At 40.3% G+C, this 19837-nt stretch overlaps 2 protein-coding genes and 1 long non-coding RNA gene across 7 annotated transcripts in view; 1 reads left to right on the forward strand and 2 right to left on the reverse strand.

Moving 5' to 3' along the window:
* FNIP1 (folliculin interacting protein 1) overlaps positions 1-285 on the reverse strand; it is a 93945-nt gene extending 93660 nt beyond the window's left edge. For both annotated transcript variants that reach the window (XM_084637664.1, XM_084637662.1), the window contains exon 1: positions 56-285. In XM_084637664.1, the coding sequence (XP_084493790.1) occupies positions 56-144 (89 nt within the window). In that variant the 5' untranslated portion in view covers positions 145-285. The remainder of the gene's footprint in view (positions 1-55) is intronic.
* Positions 1-19837, forward strand: part of LOC311525488 — a 25258-nt gene continuing 5421 nt past the window's right edge. The window contains exons 1-4 of one of the 2 annotated variants that reach the window (XR_014712791.1): positions 1-133; positions 1436-1541; positions 10375-10423; positions 11049-11099. This is a non-coding gene — a long non-coding RNA (uncharacterized lncRNA). Of the gene's footprint in view, positions 134-544; positions 971-1435; positions 1542-10374; positions 10424-11048; positions 11100-19837 lie in introns of those variants that run through there. The other variant, XR_014712792.1, reaches the window with a different exon arrangement.
* The window catches only part of MEIKIN (meiotic kinetochore factor), a 24147-nt gene continuing 11027 nt past the window's right edge, over positions 6718-19837 (reverse strand). The window contains exons 10-14 of one of the 3 annotated variants that reach the window (XM_084637665.1): positions 18274-18368; positions 16943-17125; positions 12694-12777; positions 10895-11051; positions 6718-7110 (exon numbers count right to left, since the gene is read on the reverse strand). In XM_084637665.1, the coding sequence (XP_084493791.1) occupies positions 7064-7110; positions 10895-11051; positions 12694-12777; positions 16943-17125; positions 18274-18368 (566 nt within the window). In that variant the 3' untranslated portion in view covers positions 6718-7063. The remainder of the gene's footprint in view (positions 7111-10894; positions 11052-12693; positions 12778-16942; positions 17126-18273; positions 18369-19837) is intronic. The other 2 variants (XM_084637666.1, XM_084637667.1) reach the window with 2 other exon arrangements.

Below are 19837 nucleotides of genomic sequence, written 5' to 3' on the forward strand. Positions count from 1 at the left end.
AACAAAGTGGCCCAAGTCGGGGAGCAGGGGCGAGACAGAGGAAAGGGCTCCTTACCTGAAGACACACTCCTCCCTGGGGTCCCGGGCAGGGGAAATCAGCCCGTGCTTCTTGTTGAAGAGCTTCTGAAACAAGGTGGGCGGCATTTTGGGGGTGCGCGGCTCCCCTCCCTCGGCCTCCTTCTCTCTCCCTCCAGCCAGCGGAGGCGCTGGGGCTGGAGCAGCCAACTCCTCTGGCAGGCAGCTAGTTCCGCGAACCCGACTCCATTTGGTGTCACAGTCATATGACAAAAATTAGTCACTTGGAGCTGCCAGAGGAGGAGGATCGCAGGGAGGCGGGCCCGGGAGGGGTTTCTCCGGGGCCGTGCACAGCTGAGTGGCTGAGGCCCCAGGACCACGTGCTCCGGCCGCCCAGCTGGGGTTTGGGAGGGCCGGGGGGAAAGCTGGACCGATCTCTTAGCGTTTGGCCGCAGCTCCCGCTGGCTAGTAACGGGGAATAAATCTAACCCCTCCCAGGGCCCCGGCTATAGCGCCGGGGCCGCCCGCATCCCACGGCAACCGCGTTGCAAAAACCTCCAGCCCGCACCTCGCTCCTGTTGGAGCCAGCCAGGGTCGCCCTGATTCACCCACATAAATACAGAACGAGCGTGTAGACATCCCTCTCCCAGCAAAGACCCCTGGGGCGTCTCGCCGCAAGGGTGCTTCACACGTCCAGGACAGGCAGCCGGGTCCGAATTTTTGCTCCTCTTCCTCCTCCTCCAAAAAAGAAAGCCCCTGCCTCAACAGAGAATAGGCTCCAGCTGCAATGGAGCCCCAGCTGGGCTCTAGCCTCTCAACTGCCCGCCCAATTGTATCAGCGTCTTAGGAAACCTTCCCGTTTTCCGGTAGGACCTGGAGAAACTGCATCTGTACCGCGTGTATTGGTAAAACGCGGGGCTGCAGCCATACATCCGCCAAATCCAGCAGGATGCAGGTGCATCAGAGTCTTCGCAGCTTTCTTCTACCGGGATTTCCTGGAGGGCAAAATTTCTTCCTCCACTACTAGAAGTGCCACTTGTTCCTCTATTTTGATGGTACAATTCCTGGGTACTCAGATGCAACAAGAGTGGCTAAACAGGATTTCTATGTAGGCAGTGGAATGTGTGGAAGGCCAGAACCTGGCAGGATCCAGATGCCAAATTGACACAGTTCCAGCATTGCTGGACCCTGCTACATCAGGGACCAGTTTGTTGGTGCTGTTTTTGTTGTAAGAAGAGCATATACACCTGTTCTCTCTTTATGTGGTAGAGTTAGGATGATTGGGGCCAGAAATGGGCCAGGTTTAGAACAGTAACTAAGCTTGTTCTTTATTTAGGCCAGGGGAATTGTGGAGCTGGGTACAAAAAACAGGAGGCTCCAGGTTGATCCAGCTTTTTACCTTTTCTTCCTTTGTTCGTAGAGAGTTGCCGTTTGGAGATTTAAGAAATTCTCCCAGCGTGCAGGGAGCTGAATGAAAGCAAAAGTGATGTGGGCGGTTCAGACTATGCAATACCAGAGGAAGGAAGGTAGGTGAAGGAGATTTGCATGAAGAGGAAGCTTCACCTTATAAACAAACATCACAAAATACTACCAACTAGTATTAAAGTGGTAACAACAAATTAATGTATCAGGAAGAAAACAGACAAGGTGGAGGAGGTAACAACTTTTTTTGGACCAACTTTTGTTGGTGAAATTGAAAACAAGTTAGTCCAAGAAGCGAGATTATTTCATTTATCTTGTCTCTCTAATATTCTGCGACCAACACAGCTATAACAACACTGCAAGCAGGAAGAAAATACAGTTAGAGCAAGTATCCCTGTTTAGCCTAAAAACTAGGTTTTACAAAAATCAAGAGGAGCTAGAGGTTTCTGCACAATCTCTTAGTAAATACCTCATGAAAATATCTTTAAATAATGTAGGACAACAACAATTTAAATAAAGGACAATTTTTGGGTAGATCTTAGGATTCCTCATCACTGTCTACAGTACAAACATGGCAGCATTGTACAAATGCAGAACTAGAAAATAAAGTTAACTCAAAACTAACTAAAGTGAAACTCACTAACCTCATTTCATTCTCCAAAGCCAGTGAAGTAAAACAACATGATGTAAGATTATTAAGGAAGTGTGTTTTTCTGAATTAATCTAAGCGATTTCTTTGAGTGTTACTAAAAGAAATTGCTTAAGTTAATTCTGATGAGTTTTTTAATTGTATTTTATTATTGTGACGAGGCCTTCATTACCCTTCAATATGTGCTCTTATAACCTCTTAAAGATTAAGGCAAGGAGACATAGCTCAGTGGTTTGCGCATTGGCCTGCTAAACCCAGGCTTGTGAGCTCAATCCTTGAGGGGGCCATTTAGGGATCTGGGCAAATATTGGGGATTGGTCCTGTTTTGAGCAGGGGGTTAAACTAAATGATGGTCCCTTCCACTCCTGCTATTCTATGATTCTACTGCAGTGAAAAGCCATGAGAGAAATGGTGGTTTCTTTTTCCTAGTTTGTGTATAGTCAATAGGTCCTCCTGCTGGACTTGGATCTTTGCAGACCGCACCTTGCCCCACATACAGCCCTATTAACTTCAGAAGGGCTATATGTGAGAAGAGAGGTTCTCTGCCCAAAAACTTAAGATGAGGAGCCTTAGTAATTTTACTCTGCTGATACTCACACCTTCTTGTGAACTGTTGGAAAAGGGCCACCTTGATTGCATTGGCCTCGTTAGTACTACAAAAGTGATTTTTCCTCCCTTGGTACTCACCCCTTCTCATTAACTGTTGAGAATAGGCCACTTCCACCATAATTGAATTGGCTCATTAGCACTGGACCCCTCCCCCCACTTGGTAAGTCAGCTCTCATTTTTTCACATGCTATAATATATATTCTGCTTACTGTTTTTTTCACATCCGATGAAGTGGGTTTTAGCCCATGAAAGCTTATGCCCAAATAAATTTGTTAGTCTCTAAGGTGCCACAAGGACTCCTTGTTGTTTTTGCTGATACGGACTAACACGGCTGCCCCTCTGAAACCTGTGAAATGACAAAAATTCAGTTGCAGATGCTCTAAAGTTTATTGCATGTATCAGTGAGTCACAAAGGCTGCATAATCCTGTTATACCAAATACACACCCACACACATATATGACTGGTAATTAATTATACATATACATACATATACACAGGAAGCATTAAGTATTTTTTCCTCTTAAATTGGAAGCACTTGAAATCAAAAGCATCCAACTGTAATTTACTTTTAAACTTAATAAAATAGTCTTGCTTGCAAATTGTATTTAAAATATAATTACTAAGTCAAATCTCTCTACTAAACATGTATCTATATGACATATTTCAGTGATTAAAATAATTAGCCTATATAAGAACTACACTAGAATTAGGATTCATCTGAAATGACAGTTAAAATCCTTCAAAAAGATATTTTGGCCTCAAGTTCTCAGGGAGAAGTCCCCTTGACTTCAGTGAACAAGGACTGTTCCTATGAAAGCTGCCTGCACAATTGGGCCCTTAAGCATTATACATGCGACTGACTGTGACCTGTAACCTTTTCCCACTAATACTAAGGAGCCATTTTTCATTTCCAGTGAAATTTTATGCAGTCATTTTTCTGCCTAGACTCAAAACATGAAAAAATACCGAATTGATTTAAAAACAGAACAAGACTGGGTGCTGTTGTGGTCTCAACAGGAATAGAATTTCCTTCCTGGGGCAAAAGAGTAGCTAGACAAGTAATTATACTAAATAAAACAGTAGCATTTGTCAGGGTCAGAGATGAAAATGATTTAAAAAGTGCAGCTGTGTGGAGGACAAGAAGATGTTAGTGCCCAATCCTACAAACATCTAGACATGTGAGTAATTTTACTCATATGCATAAGAATTCAGGCACTTTGTAATTCTCAAGTTTTAGGCTATGATATTTCTAGACTTAGTCATCCCACCACTTTGTCTCACTTATTTCCTTCACTTTTAATGTGATTGACATAGAGGTGATCGTATGACACGAAAGTTAAATTTAAGGTGCTACAGGTATTAACAAAAGAAAGAAACTTATAACAGGTCAGATACACAGCATGAAAAAAAAGAGTTGACAATCAACAATCAGGGACCTAGTCAGCCTCTAACCAAACCTTCCAGGTGCTCTAAAGTTTAAGAGCTTATATCATCTGGCAATAATGGTATTAGGAACAATTTCTTGTTACAGTGATTTACCAAATACACACAGATTGGGTTACCAAATATGAATGCACTCTGTAATACTGCAAATAATGGACAAAGATTTTCAGTGTGATGCCATAACCTTTATAATGCAGGCTTGGGGCCTCGTTATACATCCTTTTAAGTCAATGAGAGTAGGTTCAGGCCCTAAACTTTACTGATTAAAGTTGGATGTAGGTAAAAAAGTTATGCTTGGTTTTGAGAATCAAGGAATTCTGATTTCCAAGAAACTCACAAGGGATATAAACTAAGAGGTTTAGAAAATCACACAATGTTGTTTAAATTATTAAAAGCAGGATATGTATGCGTACAGACAGATTCTAATCTGAAGGGACAGCCAGTGGTTGTCACCAATATCAGAAAAATCTGTGGGTATCCAAGTCTACCTTTATAATAATAAAAGAAAGGTGCATGGGGAAAATACTATTCTAAAAGCCTCTTACCATGGTATTTGAAGCAATCAGCATCTTTAGTAATCTATGGACTGAATCAATGGGACTGATAATCTAACCTGCAAATCAGGTGCATGCTCACCTTTGCACAGCCCAGGAGGAGGTGGGAAACAAGGAACCTTCTTCTGAAGCCATCAGGAAACACTTTTAGACTCCTCTCTTTCCCCTACACACAGGGCACATCAAATAATCTTGATGGGGCCAGCCTCTGCTGAAAAGTTGGTGGATGCCCCAAAAAGGGAACATCCACATAGCCTAATGGCTTAGAACTGCTCTACATACCCCACTCCCTGAACCCAGTTAAGTCCAAGGCACAAAAGAATCAATTTTGTAACTTAAAATAAGGACTTGTCAAGAACAAATCTAAGCCTTTACTATAGCTTATGCAATATAAAGTTTAAATTAACACAGAGGGGCTGCATGGTGTAGATTCCTGGATGAAATTAGAAGCATGTCATTCAGAGTTATGTCACTGTTTGTGTCAACAGTGGAGAACCATTCCAGGAGGCAGCAGAGGGGAAATCTCATAAAACAGTGACCTTGTTGGGTTTTGTGTTTTGGAAAGTATCAGGGAGGCTGGGCAGCCTTTAGAGTGTTAGTAGAGAAAAAACCCTCTATTTTGTTTCTAAAACCTACCTTTTAGAAAGTTCTGCTGGGAACATAAAAATTGATTCTGGACAGAATGTGGTCAAAAAAATTAATCCCAGAGCAAATTTTTACAGTATTAGAAAAGGAACTGAGCAGCACTCACTTCAACAATGAGTTATTGAATATGTGAATGCTTTACATTAGAGGTTTTTAAACTCCTCATTGTATGTACTAAAGAATGCAATCGAGCTAATTATCTCATTAAATAGGACTGAAGTGAATGCACAATGGGTTAAATGCACCATACCTGTGTTTAAATGCATAAGGCTAAAAAGCAATCCTCAGTTGATGGATTCATAAGGGGATGCTAGTAATATTAAGAATCAGTCTAATGTTAAAGAATTAGGCCATATAGGACAGCTGGCTAGCGTAGCAAAAAAGGTAGCTGTAATATTTGTTTAAGGAAATTAAAATGAATTCTGCTAAGTTGTGTAGCTGCTTTGTGGTATAGAAGAGTGGTGATAGGAAGACCACCAAATTAGTGTACTTATGACCTACTTATGTAGACTGAGACTTCCATTCCTTTTCTTTCTGGTTATTCTTTCCAGGTTTGTAAGTGGTTGCGAGTTTGGCTGTGGTTCTTTAAGAAACCTAGGATGTGCTCCCGTAGGCTAGGAATTTCTAAAGGAGTCTAAGGTAGCCAGTACTCAAATCAGATTGAAAGTCAATGGAATGTGGGTACCTAATTACCTTTGACTCCTTCCAAATTAATCACCTTACTTTTGTTTTAGGCAAATACCACTCCCTCCCTGTCAAAACTGAACAATAGTATCTGGAAACCTATTGCAGAATTAGAAAATGTCTTAGATCAAAGGTAAAACAACTAGGCCCCCCCATCTTGCAAACATGTACATTTTATGCATGTATTAAAATGAAAGCCTGTGAGTAGTTTCACAAAAGTCAGAGTATGGTATTAATAACCCTGCCTGGTCAATATGATTACTCGTGTGCTGAATTTTATGTACATGCATATTGCTTGCAGGATTGGAGCGCTAAAGCTTCAACTTGCAAACTCTTACGTGAGTAGCCTTTACTTAGTCCTATTGATAGACTTCAGTGGGATTACTTGCATGAGTAGGGGTTTCCATGGTCAGGCTCTAATATGGGATTTCATCTAGACCTTCAGTAGATATTTTTCCATATGGCAAGAACACCACGATAAACTAATTAGTCTCTGTTCAGAATGACCATATCAGATGCTGTAGAACAGGACTGAGGTACATATGCAAGCTGTCTACTTGGATCACATCAACACTAAGTTTCTCACTTTCATGATTATTCTTAACTAAAAAAATAATCAGGACTTCAGCACTACTTTTAAAGTTTTCATAATTTTCTTTATAAATATTAGCAAGTTGGCATATCAATCCAAATGTTTCTATTTAATACAATTTAATCACCCATCCCTCCATGCATATTCTTTCAATTAATTGAATATAGATTAATCGAATATATGGTGCACCTACAGAACACTGCCCGAGTTGAAATATCACTTATTTGTACAATTTTTTTTAAACAAATCATTAAGAACTTCCTGCAAGGCATGTGTGAACACGCTATTTCAAATGCCTCAACAACTGACATCTGTAGATAATGGACTACACTATACAATGCAGGTTACACTTCTGTGAGCCTCCTCTTCTATATTGTGATCATATACTTCTGCCCCTTACAGTGGGACCTTTAACTCTTTCATTTGACTCCTGAAGAAAACCAAAGAGCTCATCCATGGTCACTGTAGACCCAGTTTTTGGTACTTGTAATAACATCTGAAAAATAATGTAAGGGTAAAAGTTTATCATACATGTAAAAACTCTCTCTCTAGAATATATCAGTCTAAAATTCTTTAGTTAGTCTGTGGCATAACTGGTATGTATAGTCAGCCCTCTGCTGAGTGGTAGCAGGTACCAGGGCCTTACAGGTCAGCTTCCTGTTAGAGGAGAAATCAGCAATGCAAAGTTTGGGTATATTCTTAATACAACTTGTTTATTTTACATTATATACCCCAGCCCTTGACAGAGGTGGTCACGGCATGCCAGCAATCCCCTCTCAAAAATCTCAGCCAAAACAGATTCCCAGGAAGCAACTGTTTCAAGAGCTGACTAGTTAGAAAGATTAAGGAACAGAGCAAACTCACTTTTACTTCTTGCCACGGCTCCTCTAAAAAGAAATGTCAAAAAGTATTTCTTCAGAGAAAGAACAGTACTCTCACTAATGAGACCTTGTAAGACTATGTGCAACTGCGCCATCTGGTGACCCTCGGGATAACAGTATTTAAAATTTGTGCAGCTATTTGTTCTGCAGACATTTTCCCCCTAAAAGTTACAGATAAGGAGTACTGTCCTGATCCTGCTCTTATTAGTAAGTGGCTATTGTCTACATACAATAAAGTATTTCTCAGGGATTGCCAGTATATGCAGAAATGTATGTGCGTGACAATTCCATGGAAATGAATTTCAGGATATGGTTCTAGGAATTCTTTAGGTGTACCCATGTTTCTGATAGCTTAACAAGACAAATGCCTGAAAAGACATGCTTACAGAGAATTAACAGTATTTTGAGTTTAATACCTTAAGTTTGCCTTTTACATACTTACCAGAGGACTGAACTTGGAACCATTCTGCACACAGAATACCCCAAATGAATTGACATCTACTCTACAGAACTATGATCAGATCCTCCACAAGTGAAATTTAAAGGGGGTGAAGGAGGATCACAGAAATAGATGAAGTGGAAGTAGAGCGTATACAGAGGGGAAAATATATGCAGAAAGAGGAACAAAATCAAATGGGATTTAAACATTTTTGTACAGCTATTAGAAATTTGACAGATTAAATACCAGTAGCATAAGTTTTTAGTAAATTAGTTTCACTTAATGCATTAAATGTAACAATTACGTAAAGTTAAATATCAGTCTCAAACTTTTAAGTTAATAGGAGCTCTTAAGTGCTCAGTACTTTTGAGAACCTAAGTTTAAACATTCAGTTCTCCAAGTCTTATGTACTGCACAGTACTTTCTCAAAAAGAAGAGTTTTCCAATGCAGTGTTTATAATTTGAAACATTTCAATAGAGGAGTTCTATAACATGCCAGAGCTACAATATGAAAAAACTGGATAATCCGTTCAAAATAATCCGGAAAGTAGGGTATTATGGGAAATGTACGTACGAGGCTCAATTCTACAAGCTACTGAACACACTGACCCCAATCCAGGAAAACTTAGGCACATGCTTAATTTTAAACATAAGCATATTTCCATTGAAATCAGTGCAGTTAGTCACACGTGGTTAATTTTAAGCATATGCTTAATGCCTTAATTTAAATGGGAATATTCTTATGCTTGATGGTAAGCATGTCTTTGCTGGGCTAGGGCCAGAGTTCTCAGTCCATTGCAGGATCAAGCCCACTGTAAGGTAGCCAAGAACCTCTAATTTCTACCACCTCCCCCCAGGAAGATTAAATGAGTTTATAATGGACGGTGGATATTTTAAAAAGATTTCATGAGTCTACTTGTGACCTGATCGGAATTTGATTTCCGATTTCAAGGTAAAGGCTACATGCAAACCCAGCCTACCATCTTGCTAACGCTTCTGCTATGAGAAAGAGCTCAAAAAACTAGAACAGCAAAGAAGCTCTGAATTCCCCTTCTGCTCATGAATAAGCATTTTGTAATACTTTATAAATATGTGTACATCTTGATTTAGAATTGGATCACATTATGTTTTACAAGTGTCCCATTATTCCTGAACCAATGTTTATTTTAGTTACTTACTACCAGTTATTTTGGAATAGGTTCTGCATTTTTCTAATGCCATTGTGCACAAGATGAAAAGAGAACACTCCCTTGTCACTGTACTCCTATATCTATACAGAGGAAAGAAGTACTTGTGGCACCTTAGAGATTAACCAATTTGAGCATGAGCTTTCAATATGCTCATTTTCAAAATGCTCAAATAAATTGGTTAGTCTCTAAGGTGCCACAAGTACTCCTTTTCTTTTTGCGAGTACAGACTAACACGGCTGTTACTCTGAAACCTGTCATTATACAGAGGAGTAGCTATTGATAATTTTGACACATTTTGAAAAGCACTTAACCTATATTCTAGATGATCTATGTATTCTTTTAATATGGTAAAATGTAAACAATATCTTTTGCATTAAAAACGCCCATGAGCCATTTTGTGCTAGTGTCTCGTCTCTGGGTTGAAGCTAAATAATGCCATAGTCTAAATGGCCAACTAGCTGTAAATAGTTTTTCTGAAAAAGTTCTTGAAAGAAATAACATTCTTAAAACTAGAAGAATGTCTTAAACTTAACTATTAAGTAGAGACATGCCATCCAGAGGCATGCTAAGAAATCTGCAAATGAAAAGTTTACAGTATTAGTGAGACCAATACTGGAATACTACATCCAGTTCTGGTGTTCATGTTTTAAACAGGATGTTGGAAAAATAGGGAAGGGAGCCACAAAAATTGTTTGTGGGCTGGAGAAAATGCCATAGAGGGGGAAACCATTCATCCTATCGGAAAGGATACCGAGAGGTGACTTGATTACAGTGTCTAAGTACCTTCATGGTGAGAAAATACCAGTTACTTAAGAGCACTAATCTAGCAGGGAAAAGGCAAAACAAGAACCAGTGGCTGAAAGCTGAAGCCAGACAAATTCAAAGGAGAAATAAGGCACAAATATTTAACAGGGAGGGCAATTAACCATTGGAACAAACTATCAAGAGAAGTGGTGGATGCGCCATCTTGTAAAAGTCTTCAAATAAAGACTGGATGCCTTTCTGGAAGATCTGATTTATTCAAACAAGTTATAGGGCTCAACAAGATAACAACTGGGATGGAAGAGGAAGATGCAACAAAATGGGCAATGTTTAGCAGAAAACTAAAAGCCTCAGCTGGCCACTAGCCTAACCAATTCCAGGGTATGATTTGTCAGCATCATGGCAAAGGTGGGTTTTAAGGAAGGATTTAGAAAAGATATGGTGGCAGCTTCATAAATATTGACACAGAGTTTTATTCCCAACCATAGGGCAGCATGGGCCTAAAGTACAGAGGTACCTGAAGCATCAGAAAAGTGGGTAAGTGAGGCTGTTAGCATTTGCAAAACAAAGGTGTGGTAGAGGATCAATGCCTTGATAAGTTGTGTAGGTCCAATTTTAATACCTCCTTCCTGTCCTTTTGGGGGTGACCAAAAGGACCCATGTAATCTCTGTGGACAAGCAAATGCAGAAACTGCAACTATCTGTGGCCCTCACATGGAGGATAGGCTCCAGTTAGAGTTTCGGGAAATTTCTTGAACACGCTCCCTATAATGCACAGTGATTTCACTACACAAGTGTGAAAGGTGTTTCATTTGGGAAGCTCAATAAAATGACAGCTTTCCTCTTCGAATCTTACGGAGAACATCTATGCTTCTCTGTTGCACCACTTTATTATAATTTTTCCATCTCTCAGATGCAGGGGTGTGTGTTTTAAAGAAACTACAACTCCCATGCTCAAGCAAGTATTTCTATCATTTGCATATGAAACAATTTTCTATATTCTGTTACCTTCAGGTATTCCTTCAGGGGGATGCAATGTGTTTCTGTTTACTGGAGTTCGGTGAACCATGGAGACCCTAAGCCCTGGTGACGTTTTAATAATAGAGCAGATTTCTTTGTTTTTTGTATTTGTTTTCTTGTTTTGTGTTTCTTTGTTATGCAGAGACTGAAAAGAAGAGTGAAGCAACTCCAGTTATATAACAGCTATTGGCATGTAAGTGATCTTCTCACACACCTTCTTTAAGGGAAGGTCTTGATATCAGAAGGAGTTTGTACAAAGAGGGAGGAATAGAGCCATTAGAGATCACAGATATCAAGGATATTACTACAGAATATTAAACTAAGATTACTCTTGTACATTTAATTAAATACTATAGCAACAGTTCTCAAAATATTCAAGACACTTTTAAAGTCAAGCATTTAAATATTTTTATCATTAAGTTCTAGTCAACTGTGTATATTATTATAATACTCTTAATGCATTCTATCATGAAACTATTAGGCTAGGGCTAAAAAAATATATATACATCTCAAGATTACAACCTGATAAATTTTTTCTTCTGAACTCAAAGATGAAGGAACAATTTCTTCTGAGTTTACATATGGACCCGTTGAATTTAGGAATAAGTCTTCACCAAAAGAGGCCTTGTGCACTGGTGACAAGTTAAACTACACCTCAACCAAAATATAAGCAATATCAGTAATATGTACTTAAAATTCAGCTGATTTACTGGTAAGGTAATAAACAAAACTAAATTCAAATTGGCTAGCTCCTAAATGAGAGATGGCCTGTATTGAGAGAACTCCCAAATCACTGAAGAGTCACCTTGGGTAAATCATTTAGGATATGTCTTACACTGCAGCTGGAAGGGAGTCTCCCAGCCCGGGTAGACAGACTTGCAATAGAGGGGCTCATGGTAGTGCACTGAAAACAACAGTGTGGATGTTGCGGCATTGAAAGAAGCTCAGGCTAGCCTTCTGGGCTCAAACCCACCCAATCCCCTGGGTCTGAGCGCAGGTGTCTAGCCCAAGCCTCAGCCAGTGCCACAACATCCTCGATGCTATTTTTAGCATGCTTGTGCAAGCAGTCTGTATCGGGGCTGGGTCTCCCTCCCAGCTGCAGTGTGGAAATCTTTATGCTCTGATTTAGTATCTGCACGTATAAAATGGGAATAATGTTAATATGTCTCACGTGGCTTGTTAGGGTTAATAAATTTGAGTATCCAAAGCAGGTTCAACAGAAAAAGCTTGATGTATTATAAACAACACACAATACTGGAGAGAGCCAGTACATCTTCCTTCTGAATAATTTGGTTCCATATTATGGAGTCTTCCTATTGAAGGAGCATCTCTCTCTAAAACTGTGCAGTTTGTTTTGTCTGAATTCATCTCATGTGTCCTGCACAAAGATAAAAACTAATGCATTAATCTAAGGAATTAAAGGTTTTTAAAATACAATTTAAATATAGGTGGCATTTGTTTTTAACAAACATTTTTGAAATATGTTGGTGCAAATAAAGCTGTAAGGTGTTCATTTAACTATATAAAATCATTTTAAAAATCAAACATTCAATTTTAACAAGTAGGTATTCTAAGAAACATCCAGTTGACTGGATTTGCTGCACAATAGTTTGTAACTTAAAAATGTGTCACAAATCAGGTAATTGCATGCATAAGTGAGGCGTAAAATTGTACATCTAATTTATTCCTAAACAGTCTCAATTTATAAAAAAGATCAACTTTAACTCAACTGTTTTACCATATTAAAAAAAGATAGTACCCAGTAGTGTTTTGTATGTTCATCTCACCTCTAATTCTTCTGGCTGAAAGTATGCTGTGCTTGTTAGCAATTGTCTATTTTTTTCTGCGATCAATACTTTAGAATTCATTTCCTATTTAGAAATACAAGAGCATGTAAACATCAAAAATACTCTTGGCAATTTCCTTCATTAGTAATTTGGGGTCTTATTCTATTCCCTTTGTACAAAATGGTATATTCTGGGATTCTATTAAAATTTTAAGAAACTGATCTAAAAGGTAAAGTTACAGTTTATCCTACATTCATGTTACTTTTGTTCTTGTATTCTTTAAATGAAGGCATGGAATCAGTTTACTGCAGCATAAAGGGATGAGAGTTTACTCCTCAAGCCCACCCTCAGATGGATAGATTAGACACTTCTTCCCTGTCTAGTGGTCTGATAGCAATTATATCTCTTCCCTGTATTCTCCAAATCATTCTGAATTAGGAAACAAGATAGAAGATACTAGTTGTCAGTGACACTAACTAGTTTTGTCTCCAAAGCAATCCACTTCATATCCCCCCACAACTTTCAGAATTAATTTAGTTTAATGTATTTGCCCTTGAGGGAATCTGATCATTTTTAAAAATCCAGACTTGTGACTTATTTTGATTTTCTGCAGCCATACGAATTCCACTTCATATGAATTCTGCCATATTAATTCTGCAGTCACTTACTGTGGAGGGTGAAAAGTCCTCTGAACATGTATTATTCAGGCTTTCAGTTTTGAGTAAGGCATAATTCAGAAAGTCTGATTTGTTTTGGAATTTAATAGTTGGAAGAGCCTAAACATACTGAAGAAAGAAGAAACATACAATACACAAAGGGATCCAAAAACCAGCATTCAGAGGCCTGAGGCTGATAAGTCATTTGTAGGGTCTCCCCCACACACATACTTTGTTTTTGTGACTCAAACTCAGTATGGAGGAAAGGGGGGAAGATAACAGAAAATGTGGAAATGGTGGAAGTGCTAACGACTTTTTTGTTTCAGTTTTCACCAAAAAGCTTAGTAGTGATCAGACATCTAACAGTGAAAGCCAGCAAAAATGAGGTAGGAACAGAGGCTAAAATAGGGGGAAAGTTAAAAATGACTTAGACAAGTTAGATGTCTTTTAGTCTGCAGGGCTTGAAGACATACATCCTAGAATACTCGAGGAGCTATGCAAACTATTAGTGGTTATCTTTGAAAGCTTATGGAAGATGGGAGAGATTCCAGAGGACTGGAAGAGGGCAACCATAGTACCAATCTATAAAAAGGGAATTAAGGACAATCTGGGGAATTACAGACCAGTCAGCTCAACTTCAGTATCCAGAAAGAAAATGGAGCAAATAATCAAGCAATCAATTTCTAGACACCTAGAAGATAACATGATAAGTAACAGTCAACATGGATTTGTCAGGAACAAATCATTTCAAACTACCCTAATAGCTTTCTTTGACAGGGTAACAAGCCTTGTGCATAGGGGGTCAGTGGTAGATGTAATAGATCTCGACTTTCATAAGGCTTTTGATACGGTCTCACATGACCTCCTAATAAATATAGCCTAGATGGAGTGGGTGCATGACTGGTTGGAAAACCATTTCCAGAGAGTAGTTATCAGTGGTTCACAGTCAAGCTGGAAGGGCATATTAAGTGGGGTCCTGGAGGGATAGGTCCTGGGTCCAGTTCTGTTCAATATCTTCATAAATGATTTGGGTAATGGAATAGAGTACACTTACAAAGTTTGTGGATGATACCAAGCTGTGAGCAGTTGCAAGTGCTTTGGAGGTTAGGATTCAAAATGATCTGCACGAACTGGAGATATGGTCTGAAGTAAATAGGATGAAATTCAATAAGGACAAATGCAAAGTATTCCATTTAGGAAGGAACAATTACATACATAACAAAATAGGAAGTGTCTTCCTAGGAGGGAGTACTGCAAAGAGGGATCTGGGGGTTGTAGTGCATCACAAGCTAAATAGGAGTCTCTGTAACACTGTCAAAAAAAGCAAACATTCTAGGAAGTATCATCAGCAAGAGTGTTGTAAACAAGATACAAGAAATAATTCCTCTACTCTACTCTGTGCTCATAAGGCCTCAGCTGCAGTATTGTGTCCAGTTCTAGGTGCCACATTTCAGGAATGATGTGGACAAATTAGAGAGTTCGGATGAGAGCCACAAAAATGATTAAAGGTCTAGAAAAACATGACTTGTGAGGAAAGATTGAAAAAATTGGTTTTAATATGGAGAAGAGAAGACTGAGGGAGGGGGACATAACAGTTTTTAAGTACATAAAAGATTGTAACAAGGAGAAGGGTGAAAAATTGTTCTCCATAATCTGACAGGACAGGACAAGAAGCAATGGGCTTAAATTGCAGCAAGGGAGGTTTAGGTTAGACTTTAGGAAAAACTTCGTAAAAGTCAGGATAGTTAAGCACTGGAACAAATTGCCTGGAGAGGATGTGGAATCTCCATCACTGGAGATTTTAAGAACATGTTAGACAAACACCTGTCAGGAATGGTCTAATTATTACTTAGTCCTGCCTTGAGTGCAGAGAATGGGATTAGATGACCTACTGAGATTCCTTCCAGTCGTACACGTAAATGATTTTATGTACATTTTTTGCCTATTTCTTTTCAAAAGCCATGAAAAAGGTAGAGATCTGAGAAAGTGACCAACTATTTTTGCTGCCTCTCCTCAGGCTAAATTTTTCGAAGTTTCCCAAACTCTTTGCTGTGCTTTTTATGCTACAGATGTCTTCATGAAACATGCAGAGTAGTGTTCATTCCCAGGGAAGTTCCCATTTCTTTTAGATTGTTTTATAGCTAAGGCTACGATTTTTCAGGGATATTTTTCGTAAAAACGTCATTGACAGGTCACGGGCAAAAAACAAAATCATGGAAGCTGTGACCTGTCCCTGACTTTTACTAAAAACATCCCTAACAAAATGGGGAGGGAGGAGGGTCCAGCATCCTGCCCCCATCCCACAGCAGCTGGAAGCTGTAGGGACCCCATTGTCTAGTAGCTGGGAGGGGTCCCCCTGCTGCCCTGCGGGACTGGAGCTGGGGGGTCCCCCCACTTCCCTGCAGGGGGGCCTGCTAGCGATGGAGGCTGAGGAACTGCAGCGGGCCCGCTGCCCCCAAGCAGCTCCAGTGTCTGGGAGCTGCAGGGAGCCCATGGCCACTGAGCAGCTCTGGGGTTCCTCTGCTACCACTGCTGGCAACTGGGAGCTGCGGTGGGGCCCCAGCTACTTGGGGCAGCTGGGCAGTTCAGGGGTTGCCGGCGGCTGTGGCAGCTGGCCAGTTGCAGGACGTCCCACCACTGCGCGAGGGTCCCCTGCCGCTCGCGGAGGCTGATCAGTTGCGGGGCCCCCAGAGTCACTGAGGTCGCTGGAAGTCATGGAATTCCATGACATAATCTTAGCCTTACTTATAGTGTCTGAGACAGACATGTTGCATGCAGCAGATTTGATTTGTTCCAAAGCATTACAGCACTGGCCTAACTCTTCTCCCATTGAATTCCACTCTAATTTCTACTGCTGCATAAGACACAATCCTCAAGGCCATACAACAGGCCTTCCCGCAGCTCCCATTGGCCAGGAACAGCAAACTGCGGCAACTGGGAGCTGCGGGCGGCCGTGCCTGTGGACGGTCAATGTAAACAAACTGTCTTGCGGCCCACAAGTGGATTACCCTGACAGGCTGCATGCGGCCCATGGGCCACAGGTTGCCCACCACTGGTCTAGACCAAGCTTTTTGTTAGAATTCCTAACTGTTGCACTACCAATGATCAAAGCACTAGTGTAGACCAGCTGCTGGAATCTTTACTACGTACTCTAACACTACTCAGAGCAGGTGGTGAAGATGCCACTTGGCATTCTACACTAGCACTCCGTCCACTGTTAATGAAAGAATGGAGATGTTAACCAACCAGAAGCTTAGTATACACAAGACCAAAATGAGTATAACATACTCTAACCAGATTCATTTTCAGCAATATAGGGCCTGATCCTGCTTGCCTTGTGCACTCAGGACACTTATGCATCAATGGGCGTTCTGGGTGTACAAGGAAGGCTGAAAATGGACTATGTAAATGTAAGCCTAACTTTCACTGCTTCAAAGTGAATATATACTCAGTTTGCCTGATACTTGTCATTTCGAGATTGCAGCTTTGTATCAACCTTCACAGCTTCCATCATTGCCCAGTGGAATTCTTTTATCTGTGGGAACTCCTCATTTTAAGCCTCCATGGGTAAACAGCACAGTAGAAATGCTTACCATCTCAATGTCTGGTTGTTTGGATGACAGCACTTCCGCTGTCAACTCATGTGATTTAGTTGAAATGTGTTCTGCAGGAGATGCAAGCTGATGGCATGAAGATGTCTCACTCATTAACAGACTGCTGAATTTTACTTTTTTTCGGCACTTCATGTTTTTAGGATTAGCAGTTTGGTTATCAAGCTATAATGAGATGAACAATTATATTTTGTATTATAAAATGGACCCCCATTGTCACCATCTGAAGTGCCAGACAAAAGGATAGCACAATACATCGATTCTTAAGAGTCAGATTATTGCCTTACACCACACTCCTAGATCTAGTTAAGCACAGTTAAATTAATCAATGTAGGCAGTAGCACGTAGCCACCCAATCAGGGCTCTGGGTTCTGTTGCGCTAGACACTGCGCGCACGCACGCACACTCCCTGCCTCAAAATGCACACAAATCTAGTATTACTTCCGGCCATGGTTCCAGAGTGACCCTCACTCGGTCTCTCCAGAGGCACCCCTTTTAAGTGATAGGCCAAGTGCCTACACTACTCTCAGAGCGGAATCCCATGACCTTTAGGTTGAGTCATCTGCTTACAACTCCTGTTTACCAACCATGTTTCCTCAGAAGGTCCAACTGGGCTTGGACCCTGCTTAGACTTCCCTTTTGGAGTTGTGAACAGTAGGTAGATGCAGTGACATGGAACAGTTTCTTCAAAACCAAGCATTATTTATCCATAGGAACATCGCAATCACAGTGAAAGGGGTTAAAACAAGGTATCTACATGCCTTATTGCCTGACCTAAGCTTAAGATTTCCCTCAAATTTGGGTAGGCCTACTTATCCTGCCTGCTCCCCCCTTTCTCTGGAAGCCAGCTTACAGTCTCTGCAGACTGTCTCTGCCTGTCAGCTTCAGGTCTGAGGCTTTTAACAGTGTCTACTTTCTAAAAGCCCTTACTCTGTCTCAAGATAGAGATGGTAATGTCTCCTTTGGATAGGCAAAGAACAACAAAAGGTTTTTACACCTGTATTGTCAGTTAAGCACCAGTAATCAGGGTGGTCTAAAGCCACTGTCTTTGGATTCTTGCAGATGTGCAAAAATTACCCAGGACTGAATTAATTCTTTGTACCCATGTAACAGTCAGCAAGCTAGAACACCTAAAAGATACAGCTATCTCCCAGGTTCTTTACACTTACCATTACCAAAGACCTGCAAAAATAATTGCCTTCAAAAACATTTAGGAAACACGGCCCATCAAGATATTACACTTTTTTTAGTTCTCCTAGTGATATATGGGTGCTCAAATTACAACAAGGTATATTAATCATTAAAACCCTCACCTGTCTCTTTGGTCTTGCAGGTAATGAAGAGAATGTACTCCTTTTTATATCTGGAGTGTTTTCCATAGTAGACACAATTTTACACACTTGTTTTCCTGTGATGAAAACAATTGGTTTATTGGAGAAAAGGAGCATAGATGCTCTCCATCCCTACATTGTAAATTATCCCTTGAAAGAGAATCACAGATCATGCCACAATCCATATGCAGAGTTTGCTTCTCTTGCTCCCTGATTTTGCTCTGTTCCTGGTTCAGTCCTTGGTGGGAGAAGTTTAGAGTGCTTTTCCTGCTCGCCTGTCTCCCTACTGCTCCCTCTGCTGCTGCCCAACTTTGCACACAAACCACAGAGCAGAGAGCAAACACTATATAAGTCAGGAAGCAGCCTCTGATGGGGTCTGCCTGTGTTGATATTTTCAGCCCAAATTAACCAGAAAAAAATTAAGCAATTTTTTGGACCGTGGCCAAAACTGCAAAATTAGTAGGAATTCATTCAGAATTTGAGTTACCAGGAGCCACTCATGATATTAATAAGAGCCTTCACCTTCAAATACCACAAACAAAATAAAAAAACAAGACTCAAAATATAAGAATTAGCAGTCTAGTATCTGGCTAAATTAAACTTTTTTTTTTTTTAATTATTGGGGAAGGGTAAGAAATTGCCTTTTTCATTGGACACTGTATGTGATTAACTGGTATACAGGGGGGTTTGGTTTCTCGTAAAAGTTGACTGTGTTCTGGATGAAACCTAGTTTTTACGGAAGGGGTTTTAACAAAGAGGTTCCTTCCCCCTCCCTTCTCCTGCTCATAGCAAGGCTCAGGTTTTGAGAGAGCTAATAGGTCAGGCACAAGCCTGGTTCCAACAGGGAGACCTGGGCTGTAAGTTTCATATAAATGATAATGGAAGTTTCTATGGTTTTGGTTATAGATAGCAAGAGATTTGCTAACAGCAAATATAGTCAATGACCAGTGATGCGACACCAGATGGGGAGAGCTCTGAGTTACTACAGAAAATTCTTTCCCAGGTGTCTGGCTGGTGGGGCTTGCCCACATGCTCAGGGTCAGGAAGAATTTTCTTCTGAATCAGATTGGCAGAGACCCTGGCATGGGGTCACCTTCCTCTGAAGCATGGGGCACTGATCACTTGCAAATTTAAAGTAGTTTAATAGGTGGATTCTCTACAATTTTAAGTCTTTAAATCATGATTAGAGGACTTCAGTAACTCAACCAGAGGTTATGGATCTATTACAGGAGTAGGTGGGTGAGGTTCTGTGGTCTACAATGTGCAGACTGTCAGACTAGTTGATAATGATGGTCCCTTCTAATCTTAAAGTCTATTCGGTTTATTAAAAACAGAACATTTTACTTTTAATAGACCTTCTTAGCTTCTTTTCTGAGATTTAAGAACTATATAGTTCAGGTTTTTTTTTTAAAAAGCACTTAACCTCAGTGGTACTTGTCTCTGCCAGATATTAAATACAGTGAAAAATAAAAGCAAGGAACTGCTTCTCACCTACCCCCTGCCAGTAAGACCAACAAGTCAAACCCCTTTCCCTACCAATATTAGC

Source organism: Lepidochelys olivacea, assembly GCF_965140295.1.
Source record: "Lepidochelys olivacea isolate rLepOli2 genome assembly, chromosome: 8".
Taxonomy (NCBI): Eukaryota; Metazoa; Chordata; order Testudines; family Cheloniidae; genus Lepidochelys; species Lepidochelys olivacea.